This window comes from Lygodium microphyllum, chromosome 11 (genome assembly GCF_053477565.2).
Source record: "Lygodium microphyllum isolate KBCC chromosome 11, Lygodium_microphyllum_v1.1.10, whole genome shotgun sequence".
In the NCBI taxonomy this organism is placed as follows: Eukaryota; Viridiplantae; Streptophyta; class Polypodiopsida; order Schizaeales; family Lygodiaceae; genus Lygodium; species Lygodium microphyllum.
The window spans coordinates 92,669,708-92,691,913 of record NC_141145.1 but is presented as its reverse complement, the minus strand read 5'-3'; the positions used below and the strand labels follow the sequence as shown (position 1 = coordinate 92,691,913).

General features: G+C 44.0%; 3 protein-coding genes across 3 annotated transcripts in view; 2 read left to right on the top strand and 1 right to left on the bottom strand.

The window, feature by feature from the left end:
* Positions 1-22,206, bottom strand: part of LOC148029087 (Insulinase (Peptidase family M16) family protein) — a 165,513-nt gene that overhangs the window by 125,831 nt on the left and 17,476 nt on the right. The window lies entirely within an intron of this gene.
* On the top strand, positions 12,117-14,302 carry LOC148029089 (uncharacterized). The gene is made up of 2 exons (XM_087688754.1): positions 12,117-13,693; positions 13,843-14,302. Exons 1-2 carry the CDS (start codon positions 12,117-12,119, stop codon positions 14,300-14,302), a joined length of 2,037 nt encoding a protein of 678 aa, XP_087544880.1.
* On the top strand, positions 14,274-14,989 carry LOC148029088 (uncharacterized). Its single transcript, XM_087688753.1, has 2 exons — positions 14,274-14,440; positions 14,555-14,989. Exons 1-2 carry the CDS (start codon positions 14,396-14,398, stop codon positions 14,987-14,989), a joined length of 480 nt encoding a protein of 159 aa, XP_087544879.1. The 5' UTR covers positions 14,274-14,395.

Genomic DNA, 22,206 nt, shown 5'->3' with positions numbered 1-22,206 from the left:
TTACCCCATGGTTTTTAGGTAGAGGCTGTTATGACAACCGTTCACTTGATTAATCAGTCACCAAACAGATCTTTTGGGGGGGGGGGGGGGGTTCCCCAAGAAGCGTGGTCGGGCAAGCCACCTTCATATGCTCATCTGAAAGTGTTTGGCTGCGAGGCTTTTGTGCACATTCCTAAAGAAAAACGCAACAAACTTGAGCCAAAGTCCTATAAATGCATTTTCCTAGGATATAGTTAGTGACGAGGGTGAAATGGGGTATAAATTGTGGGATCCCGAGAAAAGGAAAGCAATACGCAGCAATGACATTATCTTCCGGGAAGATCGCATGCACAAACAACCCGAAAAGACTGAGGAGGTCCGTAGGGTTGTATTCCGGGAAGAAATACCTTTTGGACAGCAAAATGTGCCCGCTGGACAGCAGCAAATACCTGCTGTAAATGAACCTGTAAATGCACGAAATGATGTTGGAAATGATCAGCCAGCTATTGCCCATGAAAATGAGCTACTACATGTGCAGGAACAGCCAGGACAGCAAGCTGTTAATGTTGATTTGCAGGCTGAAATGCCAAGACAGCATGCTGAAAATGGAAATTTGCAGGAACAGCCAACAAACAATGACCATTGGGTTAGGAGATCGTCTAGGGCTACTAGACAACCTGACAAATTTGTTGCTGGTGCAATTAATATGGCTCACTATGTCATGTTGACAGACTGTGGTGAACCGTCTTGCTTCAAGGAAGCAATGGACAGACAGGATAGCAAGAAATGGTATAAAGCCATGCTATTAGAGATGCAATCTCTTGAAAAAAAATGGCACTTAGGACTTGGTGCAGTTGCCTAAAGGGCAGAAAACCCTTCCGTGCAAATGGCTTTACAAAATGAAGGTCACTTCTGGTTCCTCACCAAAGTACAAAGCAAGATTGGTTGCAAAGGGGTACAAGCAGGAGCATGGAATTGACTTTGATGAGATTTTCTCTCCTGTAGTCAAGATGACTACATTAAGAACCATTTTGGGCTTGGTTGCAGTTGAAGATATGGAACTCATACAAATCGATGTAAAGATTGTGTTTTTACATGGTGATTTGCATGAAGACATTTATATGCAGCAGCCTAAAGGGTTTGTTGAACAAGGGAAAGAAAAAATGATATGTAAACTCAAAAGGAGTTTGTCTGGGCTGAAACAAGCACCAAGAGAATGGTATCATAAGTTTGATACATTCATGCAGTCCCAAAGCTTTCATAGAAGTCAAGTGGATCACTGCTTGTACACCAAGAAGGCAGCAGATGGCAGCCTGATTATCTTGGTTTTGTATGTTGATGACATGTTGATTGCTGGCAAGGATACTCATGCCTTGGATTCATTGAAGCAAAGTCTTCATGGCAACTTTGACATGAAGGATCTTGGTGATGCAAATCACATTCTTGGCATGCGAATACTAAGAGATAGATCGAAAGGCTTACTCTATCTATCTCAGCAAGAGTATATCTCCAAAGTTTTGCAGCATTTCAAGATGGAGAGGAGAAAACAATTGGGGTTCCATTGCCTCCATATATGAAACTCAGTGCAAAGGACAGCCCTACATCTGATGATGAGAAGGCTAAAATGGCCAAGATACCATATGCTTTAGCTATTGCCAGTTTGATGTATGCTATGGTTGCTACACGTCCTGACATTGCTTTTGCAGTGGGAGTGGTTAGCACATACATGGCAACCCCTGGCAAAAAGCATTGGGATGCGGTGAAAGATATTATGAGATACCTCAAAGGTACGAAGGAGTTATGCATCTGCTTTGGAAAGTAGAAGGCATCTATTGTTGGCTTTACAGATGCAGACTATGCTGGTCATGAGAACTGCAAGAATTCCACTTCTGAGTATGTATTTACTTTCACAGAAGGAGCAGTCTCTTGGATCTCCAGGCTACAAAAGTGTGTTGCATTGTCTACTACAAAGGTAGAGTATGTAGCTGCCACTGAGGCATGCAAGGAGGCTTTATGGCTTTCACGTCTGGTGGGAGAGTTTGGCATCACAGAGTTACCTATTCTCCATTGTGATAGTCAGAGTGCTATCATGCTAGCACGGAATCCTGTCTTTCATGCAAAGACAAAGCACATACAGGTGCAGTACCACTTCATTAGAGATGTACTTGACAGCAAGAGCATTGAGCTTGTCAAAGTGCATACAGATGATAATCCTGCACACCTTCTCACGAAGGGTCTTCCAGCAGAACGGTTTGCTCATTGCCGACAGATGATGGGAGTTGGATAGATATATTTATTTCAGCTTTGTACATACCTAGACTTAGTTTATTCTTTTCTCCTCTTAAGGCACATTGCCTTTAGGTGGGAGGTTGTTGGGAATAAAGGGCCATCATGCCTTTTATATGTGTATGGGTGTCAACACACCCTTAGCACATTGTACTTACATACATATATCTATCTAAAAACCTAAAGTGGTACACTCGACATTGTACCGAAAAACGTGTTCACTCTCTACTCTGCTCACTCGCACTCTCTCTGTCTCTCTCACTGAGCGTAATGACTATCTGCCTCGATCTCCGTGCCTAACCTTTTCCCTACATAAACAATTGTACAACACACGAGACATCTTCTAGCTCCAACTGTCCTTATAAAAGGACCAAGTGTGCACACCAGTCTAGATCCATTTGCCTATCCTTTACATCCACCATTATCACCATCATCATTACCCACATCACCTACTACTCTACCTGCTAGCATCAGTTTCCATGTGGAATCCACCTACTGCATGCATTTGCAGCCAGCTTCCACCAACAAATCTGCTGCTGCTCGAAGGCTTCCCTAACCTGCTACAGCTGTCACATCCTGGATCTTTACCATCACTAGACATCAGGGGACATATCATACAGCTGTTGGGACATGTTTCTCTGCGACCTGTTTACAACCAGGCAACTTCATTCAGACTTGCATTTTCACCGATAGCAGAAGCATTTGACAACATTCATTCCACCCTGAGCTGTGTTTCTACAATCCAGCATGGAGTGGTCAGGTTTCAGACATTCTGCATCAGATTTACAATCATTCCATCCTGACTTACCCTCGACTGCTCTGTGACATCACCTTCAGAATGGTTGAATGAAAGTACAGTCCCTCAAGTACTATAGTACCACAACCAAGGTAACTGGGTGTTCACACAAGGAAGCTAGAGGTAACAAGTGTCTGTGGATAAGGGAGCATTCACACCAAAACAACAAAGGAACACAAAAGTGTAACAAACCCCCCTGAAGTGAATGATGTGGACATACACAAGGAGTGCCACATGAATCCGTAACTAATAGTAAGCCTAAAGCCTTGCGGAAGGCCTCGAACTTTTCTCTCGAAAGAGCTTTAGTAAATAAATCTATCAAAGGGTCTTGTGTAGGGACATAAACCATGTCAAACTCCCCTCCATGGAACCTCTCTCCAGCATAATGGTAATGCACCTCAATATGCTTAGTGCAAGCATGAAACACTAGGTTTCTCACAACTACCATGGCACTTGGACTATCAATATAAATAGAAGTGGGTGACTACAATCCCACACTAAGATCAACCAAAAGGTGTCTGAGCCATACACATTCCAAAGTAGTTGTAAATGTTGCCCAATATTCACCCTTACAACTAGATGTGGCCTTGTAGATTGCTTCTTGTTAGAAGTAGGGCAGTGATGGAAGTGTGAGAAACTATTGCAAGAAATTGCACAAACAAAACATAAAAGAGAAACACTACAAAGAACAAAGAACTAAAGAAGAGAATGCTCAGGAAATGGAATCCATATACCAAGGCTCAAGACAATGCAAACTCAAACTTTGAGACACTGAGAAGGAGCACCGTCTCCCTCTCCACCAAGGAAGCAAATGAAGGAAAGAGGAGGAGCCTACCTACCTATAAATAGGCCCCAAACATGAGCAAGTCAGCCAGCCCCCAACAAGCACCCAATACTACAAGTCGACCACTAAAATGTGGGCACCAAGAAATAAGGCCACTAGTCTACATCACATTTGGGAGTAAAATACAAGTAGCCCACTAATAAGCACAAACTCACACATTAGATGTCTAATAAGCTAACATTCTCTCTTAGATCATGGGTGACCTGGTACAATACAAAACAATGATAATGACTCATCATAGGACATATAACAATGCCCATTAGATGGGACCATGGATAGTTGAGCAATGGATGCACAAGCCACCACGAACAAGGCACCTGATAGACAACATAATGGTGATGTTGACTGTACAAATCTTGAAAACAAAAATCGTCAAAAACTCTCTGTGCTTGTCACAAACCAACTTCATAGAAAGCACAACATGAACATGGATTTCCCACCTTTGGTCAAGATTGCTAAAGTGTCCCCTCATGTGCTCTAACTAGGAGCAAAACCTACTCTCTATCAAACAAAACAGCTCGTCATGACCCTATATGTCAATCCTAGCTCTTGGATATGAAGACCTGTCAAACTTCAATGCGTATGGGAAGGCTCAATCCACCTTCATATGGTTGAGGCTCAACTAACCACCTCCATCATCCTCTCACAAACCCTCTCACACGAGAATCATGAGGGATGACAATCACCACTGGGGCTAGAAGGCAAAAGTGGAGGCATTCATGGCCTTCACCTTAGATGACCCCCATTGAAGCCTAGACCTTCACCATGGCTAGAGGTCCTAAATCTGAATCTAAATCGAAAGAGAATGACCACTCATCGAAATCCTTACTCTTTTTCTTCTTCTTCTCCCGCTCCTCCTACAATGCCACTAAATCCTTACATTCCTTTAGAGAAGCCCCTTCTTGCCAAAGTGATAACACTAGCAACATAGCTCTGTTGAGCTAAGAGATACATCATCAACTTGAAACATTCAATTAGCTCTTTAAAATGACCCCAAAACATATCATTACCAAACTCTTCATTAAATTACCAAACTTTCTTGGAGAGTGTACATGTCCCAACCCTCGTTTGGGTGGATCCACATCTATAAATGGAATGCTACCCTTCCACTCACCCCATCTTAGTTTGCAGATTGCTGGTGCATTGTCTACCACTGTCCACATCCCTTCTAGACAAATATCTCAGTCTGTGCTGCTGTCCTACAGCCAGGTGCCAATTTCCAGCCATCCATCAGTTCATGTTTGCTGCTGTCCAGTCATCTCCAGCCCCAGAACTGCTGTGTTTTGCTGTTCAGCCATTGCCAATCGACTGTGTTTGCATCAGCCAGCCATTGCCTGCCCTCTAGACTGCTGCATAATCACCAGCCCCAAAACTGCCGCATTTTGCTGTTCAGCCATTGTCAGTCAATTATGTTTGAATCAGCCAGCCATCACCTGCCCTCCAGACTACTGCATTTTCAGCCTGCTGCCCAGCCTGCACAGTCACTCTAGCATCTTGCCATCGTCAGTTTGCTGTGTTTACGCTACCAGATCAGTCAACAACAAACTCAGCCCTGCATTTTTGGGACAATGCAGGCTTCAAAGCTGTCTTCTACTATTTTCTGCAGCTGGTTAACTGCTTGGAGGCTGCTTGCTGCATTTCCAGATCCGTTTAGAGTATGACACACTCTCCAACCCATCTCTCTGCCCCAGTCTTACAAAGACATGAGAGTTCGTGGTTTTGTATTCACTCTACATAGTGTGTTTACTACATTGAGCATTGTATTCATTCTTCATTCTTCTTTCATCTTCATGGTTTCTAAGTTACTGTTCATCTCTATTTTTATATCATTATCACTCTCTGCTTTGTCCTACATTTGTGTTTATCTTGTGTTCAGCTGACACTGGCACAAAAATATCTAACTATCATGGCTCTTACCAACCATTCAAGATTACACGGGTTGAGTACAACTTGATTCTCATGCATCGAGCTCGGAAAGCAATTGAAGGTGAATATGGCTCTTTTCCTACAGATGTTGTGCATAAGTCTGAAGATGTTGCAGGGTCATCAAAGCCTCTATCAAGGATGGGCCCTTTGTTGGAGAAAGAGACAACAAGTATGTTCCATTCTTCTAGCCCGCCGATCCATCTACTCTAGTGGAAGGTACACAAATCTCTACTTTTATTCCTTTTTCTTCTTATGTTCCTAAACCTATGCAAGATCCTAAAACACGTTATGAAGAAATTGAGTTTCAATTTGTTGAAGATGGGATGACTCCTAAAGACGACTAGTCTATGTATATTGATACAAGTAGAGGGGGTTATAAGAAAAAATTATGTACTTCTTCTTCTAGCATTCCTTCTTTGAGTGTTGCTTCTCATAGTCAATCTGTAGTTTACAAAATCAATCAAATACATTCTATCCCATTTCGTCTACACCACCATTCCAAATCCCACCCTTTTCTTTTGTCACTTCCACATCCACTTCCACATCTACATTGACACCTTCATTCACATCATCCTTCACCATTCCACTTGTTTCACTACATTCCACACAAGGGGGATCTTTGAACCTAGGCACTTCACTTCCTTTTAGGTCCTCAAATTTTGCTTATCCGGATGGTGGCGGTGCATCGGTGGTGGAGGCTTGTCCTCCAAACTAAGCACTTTGGGGATATCCTTTGCATGGGTTGCGTAGCCACCCTTTTCCCCTCTTGAGACTTGACCATTTGGTGTTGGGAATAAAGGCTCATGGTGCCATTTATAGTGTTCGGGTGTGCATGCACCCTTACACATGTACTTTATATATATTATCAAAAACCTAAAGTGGTACACTTCGTCATTGTACCCACACATTCAGTGTCCCGCTTTCACTCTCTCTCAGCCTCTCTACTCTGCAGTTACTCCCTCTCTCGTTGTGCATATGTCAGCTACACTTTGTCTCGATCCTCACGCACTCGTCAACAAACCGGTATCAAAATAGGCAAGAGGCAGCTCAAGAGTGCACGCTTCTCGAGGCAGGTCAAGCGTGAGCTAGACACGCAACAAGTGGTCACAATGAGGCGAGAGAGAGACGGGCGACTGTCAAGTTGGTGCAGATTCAACAGGTGACACGCTGGGAGCAAGTGATTGGCTACGCCAGCTAGCGAGCAGGCTACAAACGCCAAGGCCAACGCAGACGACAGCCTGCGACCAAGCAGGTGGCACGTGACCACATAGGCTGCACCTTAGACGGACCAGTCACCAACGGAGGCACAGCAGGCGACGCAAGTCCAACAGTCAATGGGGACGGTGATGCAATCATGCAACAAAGCAGCACGCGACAAGAGACAAGTTAACATTTTTGCCATTTTTTTATTATTTCCTACAATTTTTTCTCTTCTCCCACTGACGCTCGTTCCTATGCCCACACACACTGTGCAATTTTGACTCGAAATTTTGGGGCTTTTCTCGGATTTCGAGATTTCAATGCAAGACGAGACAATCTAACTCGGAAATTAAGGCTCTTCTCGGCATGGTAGGGCAAGCCACCTTCGTATGTTCACTTGAGAGTGTTTGGCTGCAAGACATTTATGCATATCGCAAGGAAAATCACAACAAACAGCCAAAAAAGACTAAGGATGATGTTATCTTCCAAGAAGATTGCACACACAAACAGCCAGAAAAGACTAAGGAAGTCAAAAGGATTGTATTCCAAGAAGATGCACCAATAGGCCAGCAAAGGATGCCCACTAGATGGCAGCAAATACCTACTGTAAATGTCCCTGAAAATGCAGTAAATAATGTTGAAAATGATCAACAAGATATTACCCATGATGTACCACAATTTCAACAAGAACAAATGCCTTTGGAACAACCAGAACCAACTGTACAGCATGCAGAACCTACACAACAGCAAGCTGTTAATGCAGCTTTGCAAGCTGAACAGCCAGCAAATCTTAATCATTGGGTCTGTAGGTCGACAAGAATGCAAAGACAGCCAAATAGGTTTGTTCTTGGTGCCAATTATGTGGTTGATTAGGTCATGTTGATAGATTGTGGTGAGCCATCATGCTTCCAAGAAGCAATGCACAAAAAAGACAGCAAGAAATGGCATAACGCTATGCAATCAGAGATGGAATCTCTCATGAAAAATAGCACTTGGAATTTGGTGCATTTGCCTAAAGGGCAAAAAGTGCTACCATGCAAATGGGTTTACAAAATGAAAGTCACTTCTGGTTCTTTGCCAAGGTACAAGGCACAACTAGTTGCTAAAGGGTACAAGCAAGAACATGGAATTGATTTTGATGAAATTATTTCTCCTCTAGTCAAAATGATTACTCTGTGAACCATTTTGGGCTTGGTTGTATTTGAAGATACCGAACTCATATAGATGGATGTAAAAACAGCTTTCTTACATGGTGATTTGCATGAGAAGATCTATATGCAGCAACCTAAGGGTTTTGTTGCAAAGGGGAAAGAGCACATGATATGTAGACTCAACAAGAGTTTATATGGGCTGAAACAAGCACCACGAGAATAGTATCATAAATTTGATACATTTATACAATCTTAGGGATTCCATAGATCTCAAGCTGATCACTACTTATACACCAAGAAGACAGCAAATGGCAGTCTTATTCTCTTGGTTTTGTATGTGGATGATATGCTAATTGCATGTAGGGATGTTTATGCCTTAGACTCCTTGAAGCAAAGCTTACACAGTAGCTTAGATATAAAGGATCTAGGTGAGGCCAATCATATTCTTGGCATGCACATGCTCAAGGACCGATCAAAGGGTCTTCTCTATTTGTCACAACAGGAGTATGTTGCTAAGGTTTTGCAACATTTCAATATGAAGGGGGGGGGCGGGCGGGGAAGCCACTGGTGTACCGTTGCCTCCATATGTGAAACTTAGTGCAAATGACAGCCCTACATTTAATGATGGAAAGGCTAAGATGGCCAAGATTCCTTATGCTTCAATTGTTGGTAGCTTGATATATGCTATGGTTGCTACATGTCCTAACATTGCATTGCGGTGGGAGTGGTTAGCAGGTACATGGCATATCCTAGCAAAAAGCATTGGGAAGCAATGAAGGGTATCATGAGATACCTTAAGGGCACAAAGGACTTGTGCATCTGCTTTGGAAAGCACAAAATAACACATTGTTAGCTTCATGGATGCAAACTATGCTAGTCATCCTAAATGTGCAAGAAGTCTACTTCACGATATGTGTCCACATTCACAGGGGAGGAGTAGTCTCCTGGGTATCCACACTGCAAAAGTGTGTTGCATTGTCTACTATAGAGACAAAGTACTTGGCTACCACTGAGGCATGCAAGGAGGCTTTATGGCTTTCACGTCTGGTGAAGAGCTTGGCATTACAGAGATTCCTATCCTCCATTGTGATAGTCAAAGTGCTATCATGCTAGCATGAAATCCTGTCTTTCATACAAAGACAAAGCACATACAAGTGAAGTATCATTTTATCAGGGATATACTTGACAACAAGAGCATTGAGCTTGTCAAGGTACATACAGATGATAACCGTGCAAACCTTCTCACGGAGGGTCCTGCAGCAAAGCGGTTTGCTCATTGCCACCAAATGATGGGCATTGGATGGTATACGTGTATTTCAGCTTTGTACATACATAGACTTAGCTTATTCTTTCCTCTACCTTCAGGCACGTTGCCTTTGGATGGGAGGTTATTGGGAATAAAGGCTCACATGCCTTTGATGGTGCTTGGGTGTGCACGCACCTTACGCATGTGCTTCTTGTAAAACCTAAAGTGGTACACTTCGTCATTGTATCCACACATTGAGTGTCATGCTTTCACTCTCTCTCACCCTCTCTACTCTGCACTTACTCCCTCTCTCACTGTGCATATCTCAACTACACTATCTCGATCCTCGTGCACTCGTCAACATTTGGTACTCCAGTTTGCAAGTCTAGCAATTCCTCGTGGACCTTCTGGTTATCTCCACGTGCCTCAACCAATAGTTCGACAAGGATATCAAGTCCCAATGCCTTTCCCAACACCACCTTACAGAAACCTGCATTCTATTTCTACCTACCCATCTTTCCCATCCTACACTCCTTACCTCTCTTACCCTTCTTTCCCGACACCTCATAGTTCTAGTTCCTTATCTGCAACTACCGAGGATATTTTCATTGACAAGACTCATTTTTACAAGTCTAATTACACCACTTAGTCAAACTTAATGAGGCACATCCTAGACTCACAAAACTTATGGTACTTAGTGCAGTGGGCTCTACTTGAGCTTGTCCACTCTTGGAAAGCATGTAATGCTTCAGCCATAGTTGAGTTAATGCAAAGATTACTACTAAACTTCCACTCACAACTTCACCATTTTGAAGCATCTGAGTGGTGGGGACACTTGACTGACCACTATGCGGCTCAAGCTAGGAATCATTGTATCAATCTCAACCATAGCTCCAAGAGTTCAAAATCACAAACCAAGAGTACCTAAAAGTAAAGTTAGCAGAATACTAGCATTTACTTACCAAGTTTGCCACTATTGGGGCTCCTAAGTCCCCTAATGACCAAGTCACATTGATCTTGGACAGGTTACCAAAGAAATATTTCAATTTTGTTCAACAAGTAATCTCACAACCTACTATACCTACCTTTTATGAGTTTGAGTGTTAACTAGTACGCTAGACTCAACTGTTCAATCAATTCCATAAAACGGTTGACCGTCGCTCTTACCTTCAGAGGGGGTTGTTGTTATCACTTGTCAAATAGGGCAACAAAAGAAAGGCAAGAAAGCTCAAAACCAAAGCCAAACTCAAAATAGTGAATTATAAGGGAACATTTGATCTCAACTCAAGCAGGAATGACAAAACGTACCCAAGAAAAATAGGTATTGCAAACTCTACCAAAGGCTAGACATTTTGATGACAAGTATCACTCAAAGGCTAAAGGTACACAACCCAAACAAAAACATAACTAGACCCCCACTCCTCAGTCTCAAGGTAACCCCCAACAAGAGAGATGGGGTGGTGGCTATCTCAAAGACAATGGAAATCTCAAAACCACAATCACCAACTGTTGAGCTGAAAAATGTGTTGTATATTGATTAGCCTCTTAAACAGCCCCAAAACATAGTTAATTAACAACAAACCCTAAAATGGGGAGAGATTCGAGAGAGTTTCTCTATAAACCCTAATTTGGGAGGGTCCATCCACATCTATAAATAGACAAACTACCTACCAATCGGCCTATCCCTTATGTATATGTGTCTTGGGTTCACATGCAAATCTCCACCATCAGCCTTTCTCCACGTGGCTGTCAAGCCTTTGCAACAGCTGCCAACGCTCTGTCTGTAGCTCCAACTCCTGGCAACTGCCTTTCAATTGCCATCTACTACCTGGTGACCATCTTATTGCTACGTTTGGTATCCATTAGTCATCACCAACCTCGCCAACACCTATTCCTGTCTGCATTTGCTGCCCCAACACCTAGCGTCAAGTTTCTCTCTCCAGCAGCTCCTTCCACTGCTGTGTTTTGCAGTTAGGCTCCAGCCTACATTATCCTTCATCACATATGTTGTTGCTTGGTGCTCCTCTACCCTTTCTCTTTCCTGCTCTACGACATCTCCGACCACTGGTTATAGCACTTGGCATCCATCTCTGATGGACGTTAGACTCCAAATCTCTACTACCTTGCCCTTGAGCATTCTATACACTCTTACATTCATTTCCTACATTGATTCGTTCACTTTAGAGTTCTCTCTCTCTCTCTTTGTGTTCCTGCATTTTGAGGTCTGAGTTTTGCACAAGGTAGGTTCAGTACGTACATACAAATCGTTACCGTACGGTACGTACTAATCGTACGTTTTGTGTACGTATGGAACATAAAAAACGTGATCATTTTTTTCATGTAAAATTTGGGGCCGAAAACGTGATGTGCCTAACGATTTCTGCCTCGCTTGGTTATTTGTGGATTTTCTTGGGCAAATTGAGACAAAAGCCCCAAACGTGTTCACTGTTTCAGTGTTTGCAGGTTACGTGAGCTACAGGAGGCGCTAGCGTGCACAGACCAGGTACGTCTCGTCTCTCTCTATCTCTCTCTCTCTGCGTCTCTCTCTCTCTCTCTCTCTCTCTCTCTCTCTCTCTCTCTCTCTCTCTCTCTCTCTCTCTCTCGCACGCTCGCTCGCGTTGATTCTTGTGTACCCGCACGCACATATTTACTGATGTTTTTCTCTCTTATCTTGCTCCAGGAGCCATCATGCCGAAACCAGTCAATCCCTATTGGAAGGAGTATACCAATATACTCCATATCGTCAACACTCCCGAGCAAGCTGGTTCAGGTAGTCGCAGATGGTCATGCAAATTCTGCAATTTCACATTGACCAGTACAATTACGCGTGTGGTGAAGCATTTGACAGGCATCAATTGCACAAACAACTGTAGCACGTGCAAGAAGGTGCCAAAAACTGTCCGAGAGAAGTTGATTGCTGAGAACTTCCCAGCAATGGGGGCAGCAGCAAAAAGCCAAGGATCCCAGAAAACACAAGACGCCTTGCACGATGCTCTTATTGCAGAGTTTGGTGATCCTCATACACAAGTAGAGGAGAGTTTTGTGTCTCAGCCCGTTGCCTCAGAGCAGCCATCTGCTAGTAGGAAGAGGGCTCGTGTCATGCAGGAGGAGGAGGAGGAGGAGGAGGAGGAGGAGGAGGAGGAGGAGGAGGAGGAGGAGGAGGAGGAGGAGGAGGAGGAGGAGGAGGAGGAAGGTTCTAATGATGTGCATGTGCCTAGGCAAACCACCTTGCCTTCACGTGTGCATTCTCAATCTTGGGTGAGAGAGCGTCAGAAGGTGGCTGAGATGGAGATTGCTCGCACTCTCATTGAGTGCAACATCAGTTTCAATGTCTTAAGGACTGAGCAGTGGAAGAGGATGGTTAGGGCCATTGCCCAAGTGGGTGCTAGTGCTACAGATTCATGGTGTGGGCTGGATTACAAAAAAATGCGCACCACTGCACTTGACGAGCAAAAGGCCTTAATAGATAAGGCATTGGTCCCAGTGAAAGCTGGCTGGCAGCAGTTTGGATACACCATCATCTCTGATGGATGGAGTGATATACGCAGGCGGCACATCATAAATATACTTGTCTCCTCTTGTCTTGGTACTTACTTCTTGCGCGCTGTAGATGCAGGGAAGGTAGGAGAGAAGATCACAGGTGAGTTTATCTATGGGCATATTCGTACAACCATCATGGAGATTGATAAAGAGAATGTGGTCCAAGTTGTTACAGATAATGCATCCAGCTGCAAGGCAATGGGAAAAATGGTAAAGGCGGAGTTCCCACACATTGTGTGGACTCCATGTGCAGCCCATTGTCTAGACTTGCTTATGGAGGACATAGGCAAACTACCTTGGGTGCAGCCCACAGTTTCAGATGCTACTAGGATGACCACATTCTTTCCAAAGAAGCATCAGGCTTTAGCCATCTTTCGTAGTCACAGTAATCTAGATATGGTGCGGCCCTCCAAGTCCAGATTTGCATACATGTTTTTGGTGTTGCAAAGGCTCTTCAAGCTTAGGGATCCACTTTTGCAAACAGTTGTGGACCCAAAGTGGAGGGACATGTCTCATGCACAAAAAGAGGCGACCAAAGCCATTCAAAGGCGTATCCTAGATGAGTCTTTTTGGACAAAGGTACAGGATTTGACAGTGGCTTTGCAGCTCATGTATGTGATGCTACGAGTCATGGACATGGAGGGCTCCACATTGGGTCTGGTTTATCACCTCTTCATGCAGATGAAGAGCCATATCACAGCATGCCAAGCCTTGTCCCAGCAGCGGTAAGTACTAGATTTTGTTCTTGTACCTCTTTATGGCTGCTTGCATATGCTATTTGCTTATTATTAAATTTTAATGCATAGGCTATATAGTATAGCACATGCATTGGCCTTGCAATGTGTCTAAACTTTGATGTTGCTGATTTTTGCAGTCGAGATGATATCTTGACTCTTGTAGAGAGTCGGTGGAAGTTTATGAGTCGTCCCATTCATGGGATGGCTGCTTTACTCCATCCTTTCTACAAGACCCCGGGCTTGTTCCATGAGCAGCATCTCATGCAACTGAAAGACAAGTTCATCGCACGTATCTTTGACGAGGAGGAGCAGCTTCAAATAGATGCAGAGATGTGCAGCTTCATGAATAACTTGGGACCATCATTTTCACAGGCAATGGCATTGCGTTCGAAGGCTACTAGTCTTCCTCTCACATGGTGGCAGAGTTATGGTCGGCAAGGTCTTCCACGTCTGACTTATTTGGCTCTACGTATCTTGTCACAGGTAACTCACTCTCTGTGCTCTCACTCTCTCTCTTTCACTCTATCAAGTGTAGCAATGGCAATTATCAAGCCAATGACACCTGCAAATGCAGGATTGCTCAACGGGTGCTTGTGAGCGCAATCGGAGTGCTTATTCTTTGATTCATACAAAGATCCGGAATCGCTTAGCACTTCTCAATTGGAGAAGTTAGTGTATTGCAGGGCCAATATGAGGCTTGTGCGCGCCTACCATGCCTTGGGGACACCCAAGCAGGTTCGAACTAGTAGCTATTTACATGTTTGAAATATTATATCTCTATATTAGTATTTAAAATTTACATTATTGTTCAATGTTAACATATGTATGCTATGTTGCCATCTTGAACAGGCTGATCCCTCACGTATCAAGCCGGTGGCTGATCCGAATCATCCGATCACAGATGAGGACCAGCATATTAGGGACGAGCAGCAGGAGATTTTGTATATGCTTCATAGAGAGATGGAGGAGGTGGATAGGCGTGTCACAAGGTCACGCGCACGTGCTTATAGCATTCCACTACGTGAGCAAGCTGCAAATCCAGAGTGTGCTCGACGGAAAGACATTCACAAAGGGAGGCTACCCATTCGGACTCCTCGGCGATGTGCGAATGAGGCAGTTCGTCTCATTCACACTGAGGAGGAGGAGGATCTAGGTGATGCAGTCCAGGCTACAAACCCTGTGATGGTAGAGCCAGAGTTTGACGACGATGGCAATGTCGTGGCGGATGGAGACATGCTCTCTTCAGCCTCATTTTCGTCCTCTTCTGATCATGAGTTTTGCTAGAGCCTAGGCAGTGGACTGTGGGCACTAGTGACTATAGTCAGATCTAAAAATTTTGTATTTTCATATATTTCAGTTGGGTGTTTTTATTTATGACATATGTATGCTCTATTAGGAGCCATCTTGACTTGACATTTGTCACCTTGGTGGATTGTTCCTAACTTCCTTGTTAGCAATTGTATGTTGTTTGATGCAGTGTACTGTGTTATGTTTTGGCTCTTTATCATGTAGACTTCCTCAATGTTAGTTTAATAGTCTCAAATTTCAGTTTTCACTATTCAGTGTTATGCACGTGTTAAATGTTTAATGCTTAAAGGTTTCAATTGTGATATGACATGGTCATAAGTACTAAGTAGGGAATGTATATATCTTTATGCTTAATGTACAGTGGGAAACACCCTAAAATATCCTCTTGTTTTTTTTTTTTTACAAAGGTACGTATTTTTACGTACATAAAAAATTTATCCATACAGAACGACGTATAGTACGTATCTATACGTGCCGTACATTACGTATGGAACCACCTTGGTTTTGCATTTTGTGTTTAGGGTCTAAGTTGTGCACATAATTGTCTTTGTCTTTGTGCTTTTGTCATGGTCGTACACTGTGTTTCCTCAATCCAAACCCTAGCAATTTCTTCACATAGTATCAAAGTCAGTGCTCTTCTAAAGAGTATCTTAGAAATATTGTGGAGGCTTGGTTTTGTGTGACACACATAAACAACTCATAATCGAATCACAATGTCTCGAACACCTTCTCAAGACCCAATGATGTCTTATTAGGCTTCTCCATCATTGGAAGCCCTGAGGAGGTATTATGGACTCGACGAGGAAGACAAACTCCACCTTCACCTTCACTTTCTTTGTTTTCTCCTATTCTAGATTTAAATCTCATGACAAAGGAAGAGTTTAAAGAGTACTTGCACATCACGTATAGTTGAGCTTACATCCCTCCTCCTAGCTTTGCTATACCATCCGGACCAGTTGGTGAGCCTAGCCACCTCTCTGATCATGGAGGACAAACGACATTTGGGACAGCTGGCAAACCATTTTCTTTATCTCAACTAGGCCCAATGTCAAGATCATACAACCCCTTTGAGTCATATGAATCAAAACTCTCTCTTGTTTCTCCTTTTGGTGTGCAAGATCTAGATGATTTTCAATATGTAAACTTCAATAGAGAGGGCTCTCAAAGCATCATGTATATCTACATCTTCTATTTCATTTGAGCATGTAAACCACTCTTCTCAAATCCCTTCCATCCCATCCTCTTCTAGTCCACATCTCGATTTTCTCTCTTTATTCCAAAACCTTGGATTGCACTCCACTTCCACATCCAACACACTAGGAGTTGAATCCTCCATCTCCACTCCTAGCACACTCTCTTTCTCCACACCATATTCCACCTCCCCTCACTTCATTCCCCCTTCCCACCCCGGTACATCGTTAGGGGGGGTGCAACCCTTTAACACTGTGCCTTACACATACCCACAAGTGAGCACTTCTTTTCACCTTGGGACGGCTATGATGGGCATCCCCCTCACTACCCCCAAACACTCACATCCCCATTCACCGACCTTTCAAACGCATGGATTTCCATCCTCTACTTAGGGTGCATCGTCACACATTCCTTGGGTCACTCCGATGTAGGGATTTCTATCCTTTGCTCCATGTGTCCCTATCCCTCCTCCATGGGCTCCTCATTTAGTTACCATGCCCGTATTTGGATCCATTGTGCACACTTTCCGCATGCACGGTGGACACTCTGGGGTTCATTCCCAAGTATACACTCCACCTCCCTATCCACCCTACCCTCGCTACACCCCTTATCCATCTCCTAAAACTACCACTCCTATTGCGACGGCCAAGAATGCCTTCACGGATAAGACTCATTTTAACGAAACAAATTTCACCAATCAGTCAAACTTCATGCAACAAATGCATGAATCTCAAGGGTTTTGGAACCTCATCGTTGGTCTCGAGCCTATGCCAAACCCTCGATTAGCTCACCTTGATGACATCCATCAATGGAGAGCCCACAATGCCACAGCCAATGTTGAGTTAATGCAAGGTTGCTTCTTGAGTTCCACTCTCAAATACATCATTTCCTCCTCACATCTAAGAGTTGGAATCATCTCATTAACCGCTATGTGGCAAGAGATCGCACTTGCCATACCAATCGCAATTTTGAGCTTCGGAAGTTTTATGTTAAAAGGGGATGATCCGAAAGTCAAGTTGGCTGAATATTAATAGTTACTCACTGAGTTTGCCACTACTAACTCTCCAAGGTCAAATTACGACTAAGTTACATTCTTTTTGAATAAGCTATCTGAAAATACTTCCATTTCATTCAGCACATTATCTTCCTGCCCCGATTGCCAACCTTCTACGAGTTGAAGTGTCAATTCTTGTGTTACGCAAGGCGCACAATCAAGTCCACAAGAAGTCATCCACATACTCTTATTCAAAGAGGGGTCTAGTTGTCTCTTCTTCGCACGGGAAAATGGGTAGTAGCAAGAATCCACAAGATGCAAAGGCAAGCCCAAACAAGGGTGACACCCCTTCCTCCAACAGCACCAAAGAAACAAAATCCACCGGAAAACAACTCCCTAAGAAAAATAGGTTTTGCACACACTGCTAAAGATTGGGCCATGTGGACAAGGAGTATCGTACCAAGGCTTGTCTAGTAAACCTAGCAAACCTTCATTGCATGGTTCTTTCATCTAGCTTGCCTTTCTATTTTGTTTTTCTTTGGAGCATCTCACTACTGACCTCTATTTTGCAAACCCTAATCTCTTCTACACGGTTTTATATTTCAATGCAAGGCTAATCTACAGAATTGCATCAATCCTTCTTGGGCTTGAGACATGGTATGCGAACCGTTCCTCATCACGGTTTCACCTTACTAGGAGACTTGCTCTTCTACCAACATGGAGCTTTCCCCTCCCGAGACGGATCATGTGACCTCTCTCTTGATGCTATCATGGTGGTGTCTTCTACCTTGCTCTTCTTCATCCTCATCTTCATATTCATTGTCATGGTTCTCGACGCCACACAAACACCAACATTAGGCTCTATGAGAAAATGAACCAGCTATGGAGCAGAGAGAAATGAGACAGTGATAGTGGGTGAGTTAAAGCAAGAGAGTAGAGTGTACTTGTTGAACTGAACTAATAAGAGAGGATACAACCTAAGTTAGGTCAAGGTTGACCTAGCCATCCCTCCACCTGATAGCCTGCCCTATTTTAGTCATGTTGGTCTATCATCTCCTCATTGTGAACTCCTATCTGAGTCTGATGGAGACATTGGAGCTCTAACAATTTAGTGTGCATTTCTATGCATTTCCTTCATTTTGGGCACATTTCTTGTGCATTTCCTCTATCTGTCAATGGGATTCCACCTCTTGCCAGTGCCTGCCTGCTCCACGACTACCTGGGATATTTTGTCATTATTTTCCCATTTTTTATGCGCAGTCATATCACTTATTTTAGCAAGTTGGCCAGATTTAGAGGCCTTTTCAGCAATCGGCCCATTTTAGAAGAGTTTGGCTATATATAGCCACAGCCCACACTTGGCTAATCACTTCATATTTAAGATTTCAGCACACTCTGGCTCCCAGACACTCTCCGACTTGGTATTACTATCATCTCAGCCTTATTTGACATCATTGTATTCAGCATTCATCTTCAGTCAATGCAGTATTTCTTCCTTCATTTTCTACTTTCTCTCTCTCATTCTCTCTCTGTGTTCATGTTCCTTCTTCCAATGCGCACTCACATGGTATCATCTCCTAAGAGAGAGCACAAAGTCGAGATCTATTGCCGAGAAGCAACCCAGCTATCAAATGCAGCCATTCAGCCTTGCGTTTGCGGCAAACGCAGCTATTTGTGGAGGAGGAGGCAGCATCTGGTGGGTCTACATTTGCATTTTCAGCTTGGCGACCCTTGGCAGCAGCATTTATTGCTCAGCGACAACCTTCTTCAATCAGTCATCATCATCTAGAGGCAGCGGCATCTCCTGTGGCTACATGCAACAATATTTCCTTGCTCATGCAGCACATCTACACCTTCTGTAGCTGATTGCCTTCTGACAGTCACACAATTTCCATCAACGTGCAATTTCTTGGGTGATTGCAAATTTGGAAGATGTCTTACAAGTTTACAAGCTTTGATGACTCAGAGGAGGAGCTTTTGTCTCATCACTCTTTTGAGCAAAGGAGTGATTATTAGGAGTTTCAACGAGGAGTCTCCTAGAACCCGTCCCTCTTCTGCTCATCTTTCACAACGGGCCCCATCTGAAATGAAGGCTCCTTCTACTGTGAAGATTCATTCCTTGATCCCCTCTATACAAGTGCTTGTTCTTCCTTCCTTACCCAAAGAAGATAAACTCAACGGTGCCAACTACTCATTGTGGTCTTGCAAGGTGGAGTGCATCCTCGACACCTTTGATCTTTGGGAGCTCGTTTCCAAGCCTATTCCCCACCCTCAAGAGGATCCAACTGATAGTACCTCCCTAGACCATGTTGCCCTATGGGATGAGCTCAAATCTCGGGGCCAATCCTTTCTGCTTATGAGTGTTCATGACTCTATCCTAGTTTGCAGATGCTTAGTCTTGACTCTCCTTCTATGAAGGGGCACATCACAAAGAGGAAGACATGAGAGGTGAACTTACAGAAGATATCCTCCGAGGATATGGCCATGATCCTATTGATGCAACTGCCATCTCCTAGGTTCGATATTTTCTACACCAATCTCATCACATCAAGGACCCATAAGAGACTCTTATGGAAGGAGCTTTCACCCCTTGTCTTGAAGCATGACGAGCGACTCGAAGAGGTAGCGGCCAATGGTTCTGGCTCCTCCAAGGCTTTTACTACAAGTACCAATGGTTGGCAGGAAGAAGAAAAAGAAGAAGGCCAAGGGTAAGAAGCAAGACGACAAGAAGGACGAGAAGAAGGAAATGAAGCCCAAGTGCCCACTCTATGGGAAGGGCACTCACCCCGAGGAGAAGTGTTGGCACAAGTACCCCCATTTGAAGCCAAAGGAGATGGATTCAAAGCATTTGAAAGCTATACCCACCATGACAGAGTCTGCCTTCATGCATGTCTTTACTGAGCAAGATACAACCCTTGCTTCTTCCAATATAAAGAAGCCATGGCTCGTCGATAGTGGAGGTTCTTCTCACATGACCTTTCGACAGGATTGGCTTCAGGACTTGGGTTTCAAAGGGGGGCACTATCACCATTGGTGACAACTCTACGATTTTAGTTCATGGAGTGGGGACCATTCCCCTATTACCAAACAGGCAATCTACCTCTACCAAAGTTCTTTATGTACCTGATCTAGGCTTTAATATTTTGTTTGTCTATGGTCTTACCCAACTAGGTACATGTGTGGTCTTCACCAAAGATGCAATTACAATGGAGAATGAGTCTACAGGTGCAACTCTTTGAACACGCACACAAGAGGGTGGGCTTTATACATTCACAGCCTCAGCCGCAAGGTCTTCCCAAGCCTTGGGCTACTTTGGCATGCTCAGTATGGTCATTTGAACATAAATGTGATCCAACGGGCTTCTCGAAGGAAGATGGTGGAGGGACTTCGAGATTTCCCTCCTATTTACGCCCTTTGCCCTAACTGCTTGAAGGGGAAGCAGCATTGGCAACCACATCCACAAGTTGCCACTCCGAGGGCTTCTACACTATTGGAGTAGATTCACACTGACCTTTGCAAACCTATGGGCACAGGCTCCCTTGCGAAGGCCAAGTACTTGATGATGATTTTTTACGACTTCAATCGTTATGTGTGGTCATACTTCTTCAAGTACAAGAGCATGGCATGCTCCCGTTTCTCTGAGTGGAAGGTGTTTGTTAAGAAGCAAAAGACCTTCAAGGTTCGTGGTGTCCGAGCCAATCATGGTGGAGAGCTTACTTCTCGCCTCTTTTGTCAATTTTCAAGGATCACAACACTTGAGTGGAGTATACCAATCCAAACACACCATCTGAGAATGGTGCAGTGGAGCGTATGAATCGGGACCATGTTGGAGATGGCCCGAAGGATGCTAGCCGATCAATGCTGGAGCATCGAGAGTTACCTCATTCCCTTTGGGGTGAGGCGGCGGCGACTGCGGTTCACATACTCAACCATTCTCCTACCTCAACTTTGCAGGACATGACTCCATATAAGGCTTTCTTTGGTATAAGCCTTTCGTGTCTCACTTGTGCATATTTAGGTGCAATGCTTTTGTCCATGTGGACAATAAGAAGCGAAAGACCAAGCTTGACTCTAAGTCAAGAAAGCTCATCTTCGTGGGATATAGCACTACCACGAAGGGCGATCAACTCTATGATCCTACGACACAAAAGATTGAGGTAGGCAGAGATGTGATTGTCGACGAGGCTGCAACCTTCGAGGATCCAATTGATGGTTTTAATGCAGGTGCTTCTTCATCATCGACTACCCCTCCCCTACCCTCTATACCTCTCCTTCCCCACAGGTTATCTTTTTGCACCCCTCCTTCGTCATCGACTCCTCCCCCTCCACCTCTTTCTCCTCCTCCTACTCTAGCTTCCCTACCACCGTTGACAGGTTCCTCTACTCCTTCAAAGAGTACCCCTACCCCTTCTATATCCCCTCAACCTTCTAGGGATGCATAGGCGCCGTCAACTAAAGAGCTTCCTTTGGACAAGAGAATGTACCTTCACTTAGTGAGGGGGTTTCCTTTCCCGAATAGATGCTTTGCAGGTACCGGAGGCTCCATAGCCTCTCTCGCAGCATGATGAGCCTATCACCATTCCTCGATAGTATCGGCGGCTCATGGAAGATACAAGTGTTACCCATTTTCTTGCTACTCCTACAAGTCCACACAGATTAGCTCGTTTACAGGCCCAGCGGAATCGTTCACTTTGTGTGAACTATGCTCTTATGACCCAAATTCTCCATGACAATGAGCCTACTTCAGTTGTTGAGGCTCTTGCACAAGATGTTTGGAGACAGGCTATGCAAGATGAGCTCGATTCGATCGAGCGGAATCAAACTTGGGAGATGTTTATCGATTGCGGAAGGCTCTCTATGGCCTAAAGCAAGCTCTACGAGCCTGGTACCAAAGGATTGATCACTTCTTTCGTGACAATGACTTGCAGAGACCAACTCATGACCCCAACCTTTACTATAAGGTGTTTTGATTATCTTATATGTGGATGATCTTATCCTCACAGGGAGC

Coding starts and splice junctions, on each gene's coding strand:
- LOC148029088 (XM_087688753.1), top strand. CDS start 14,396: ATGAGGCTTGTGCGCGCCTACCATGCCTTGGGGACACCCAAGCAG. Junction 14,441..14,554: donor CCTTGGGGACACCCAAGCAG/GTTCGAACTAGT, acceptor CATCTTGAACAG/GCTGATCCCTCACGTATCAA.
- LOC148029089 (XM_087688754.1), top strand. CDS start 12,117: ATGCCGAAACCAGTCAATCCCTATTGGAAGGAGTATACCAATATACTC. Junction 13,694..13,842: donor CAAGCCTTGTCCCAGCAGCG/GTAAGTACTAGA, acceptor TGATTTTTGCAG/TCGAGATGATATCTTGACTC.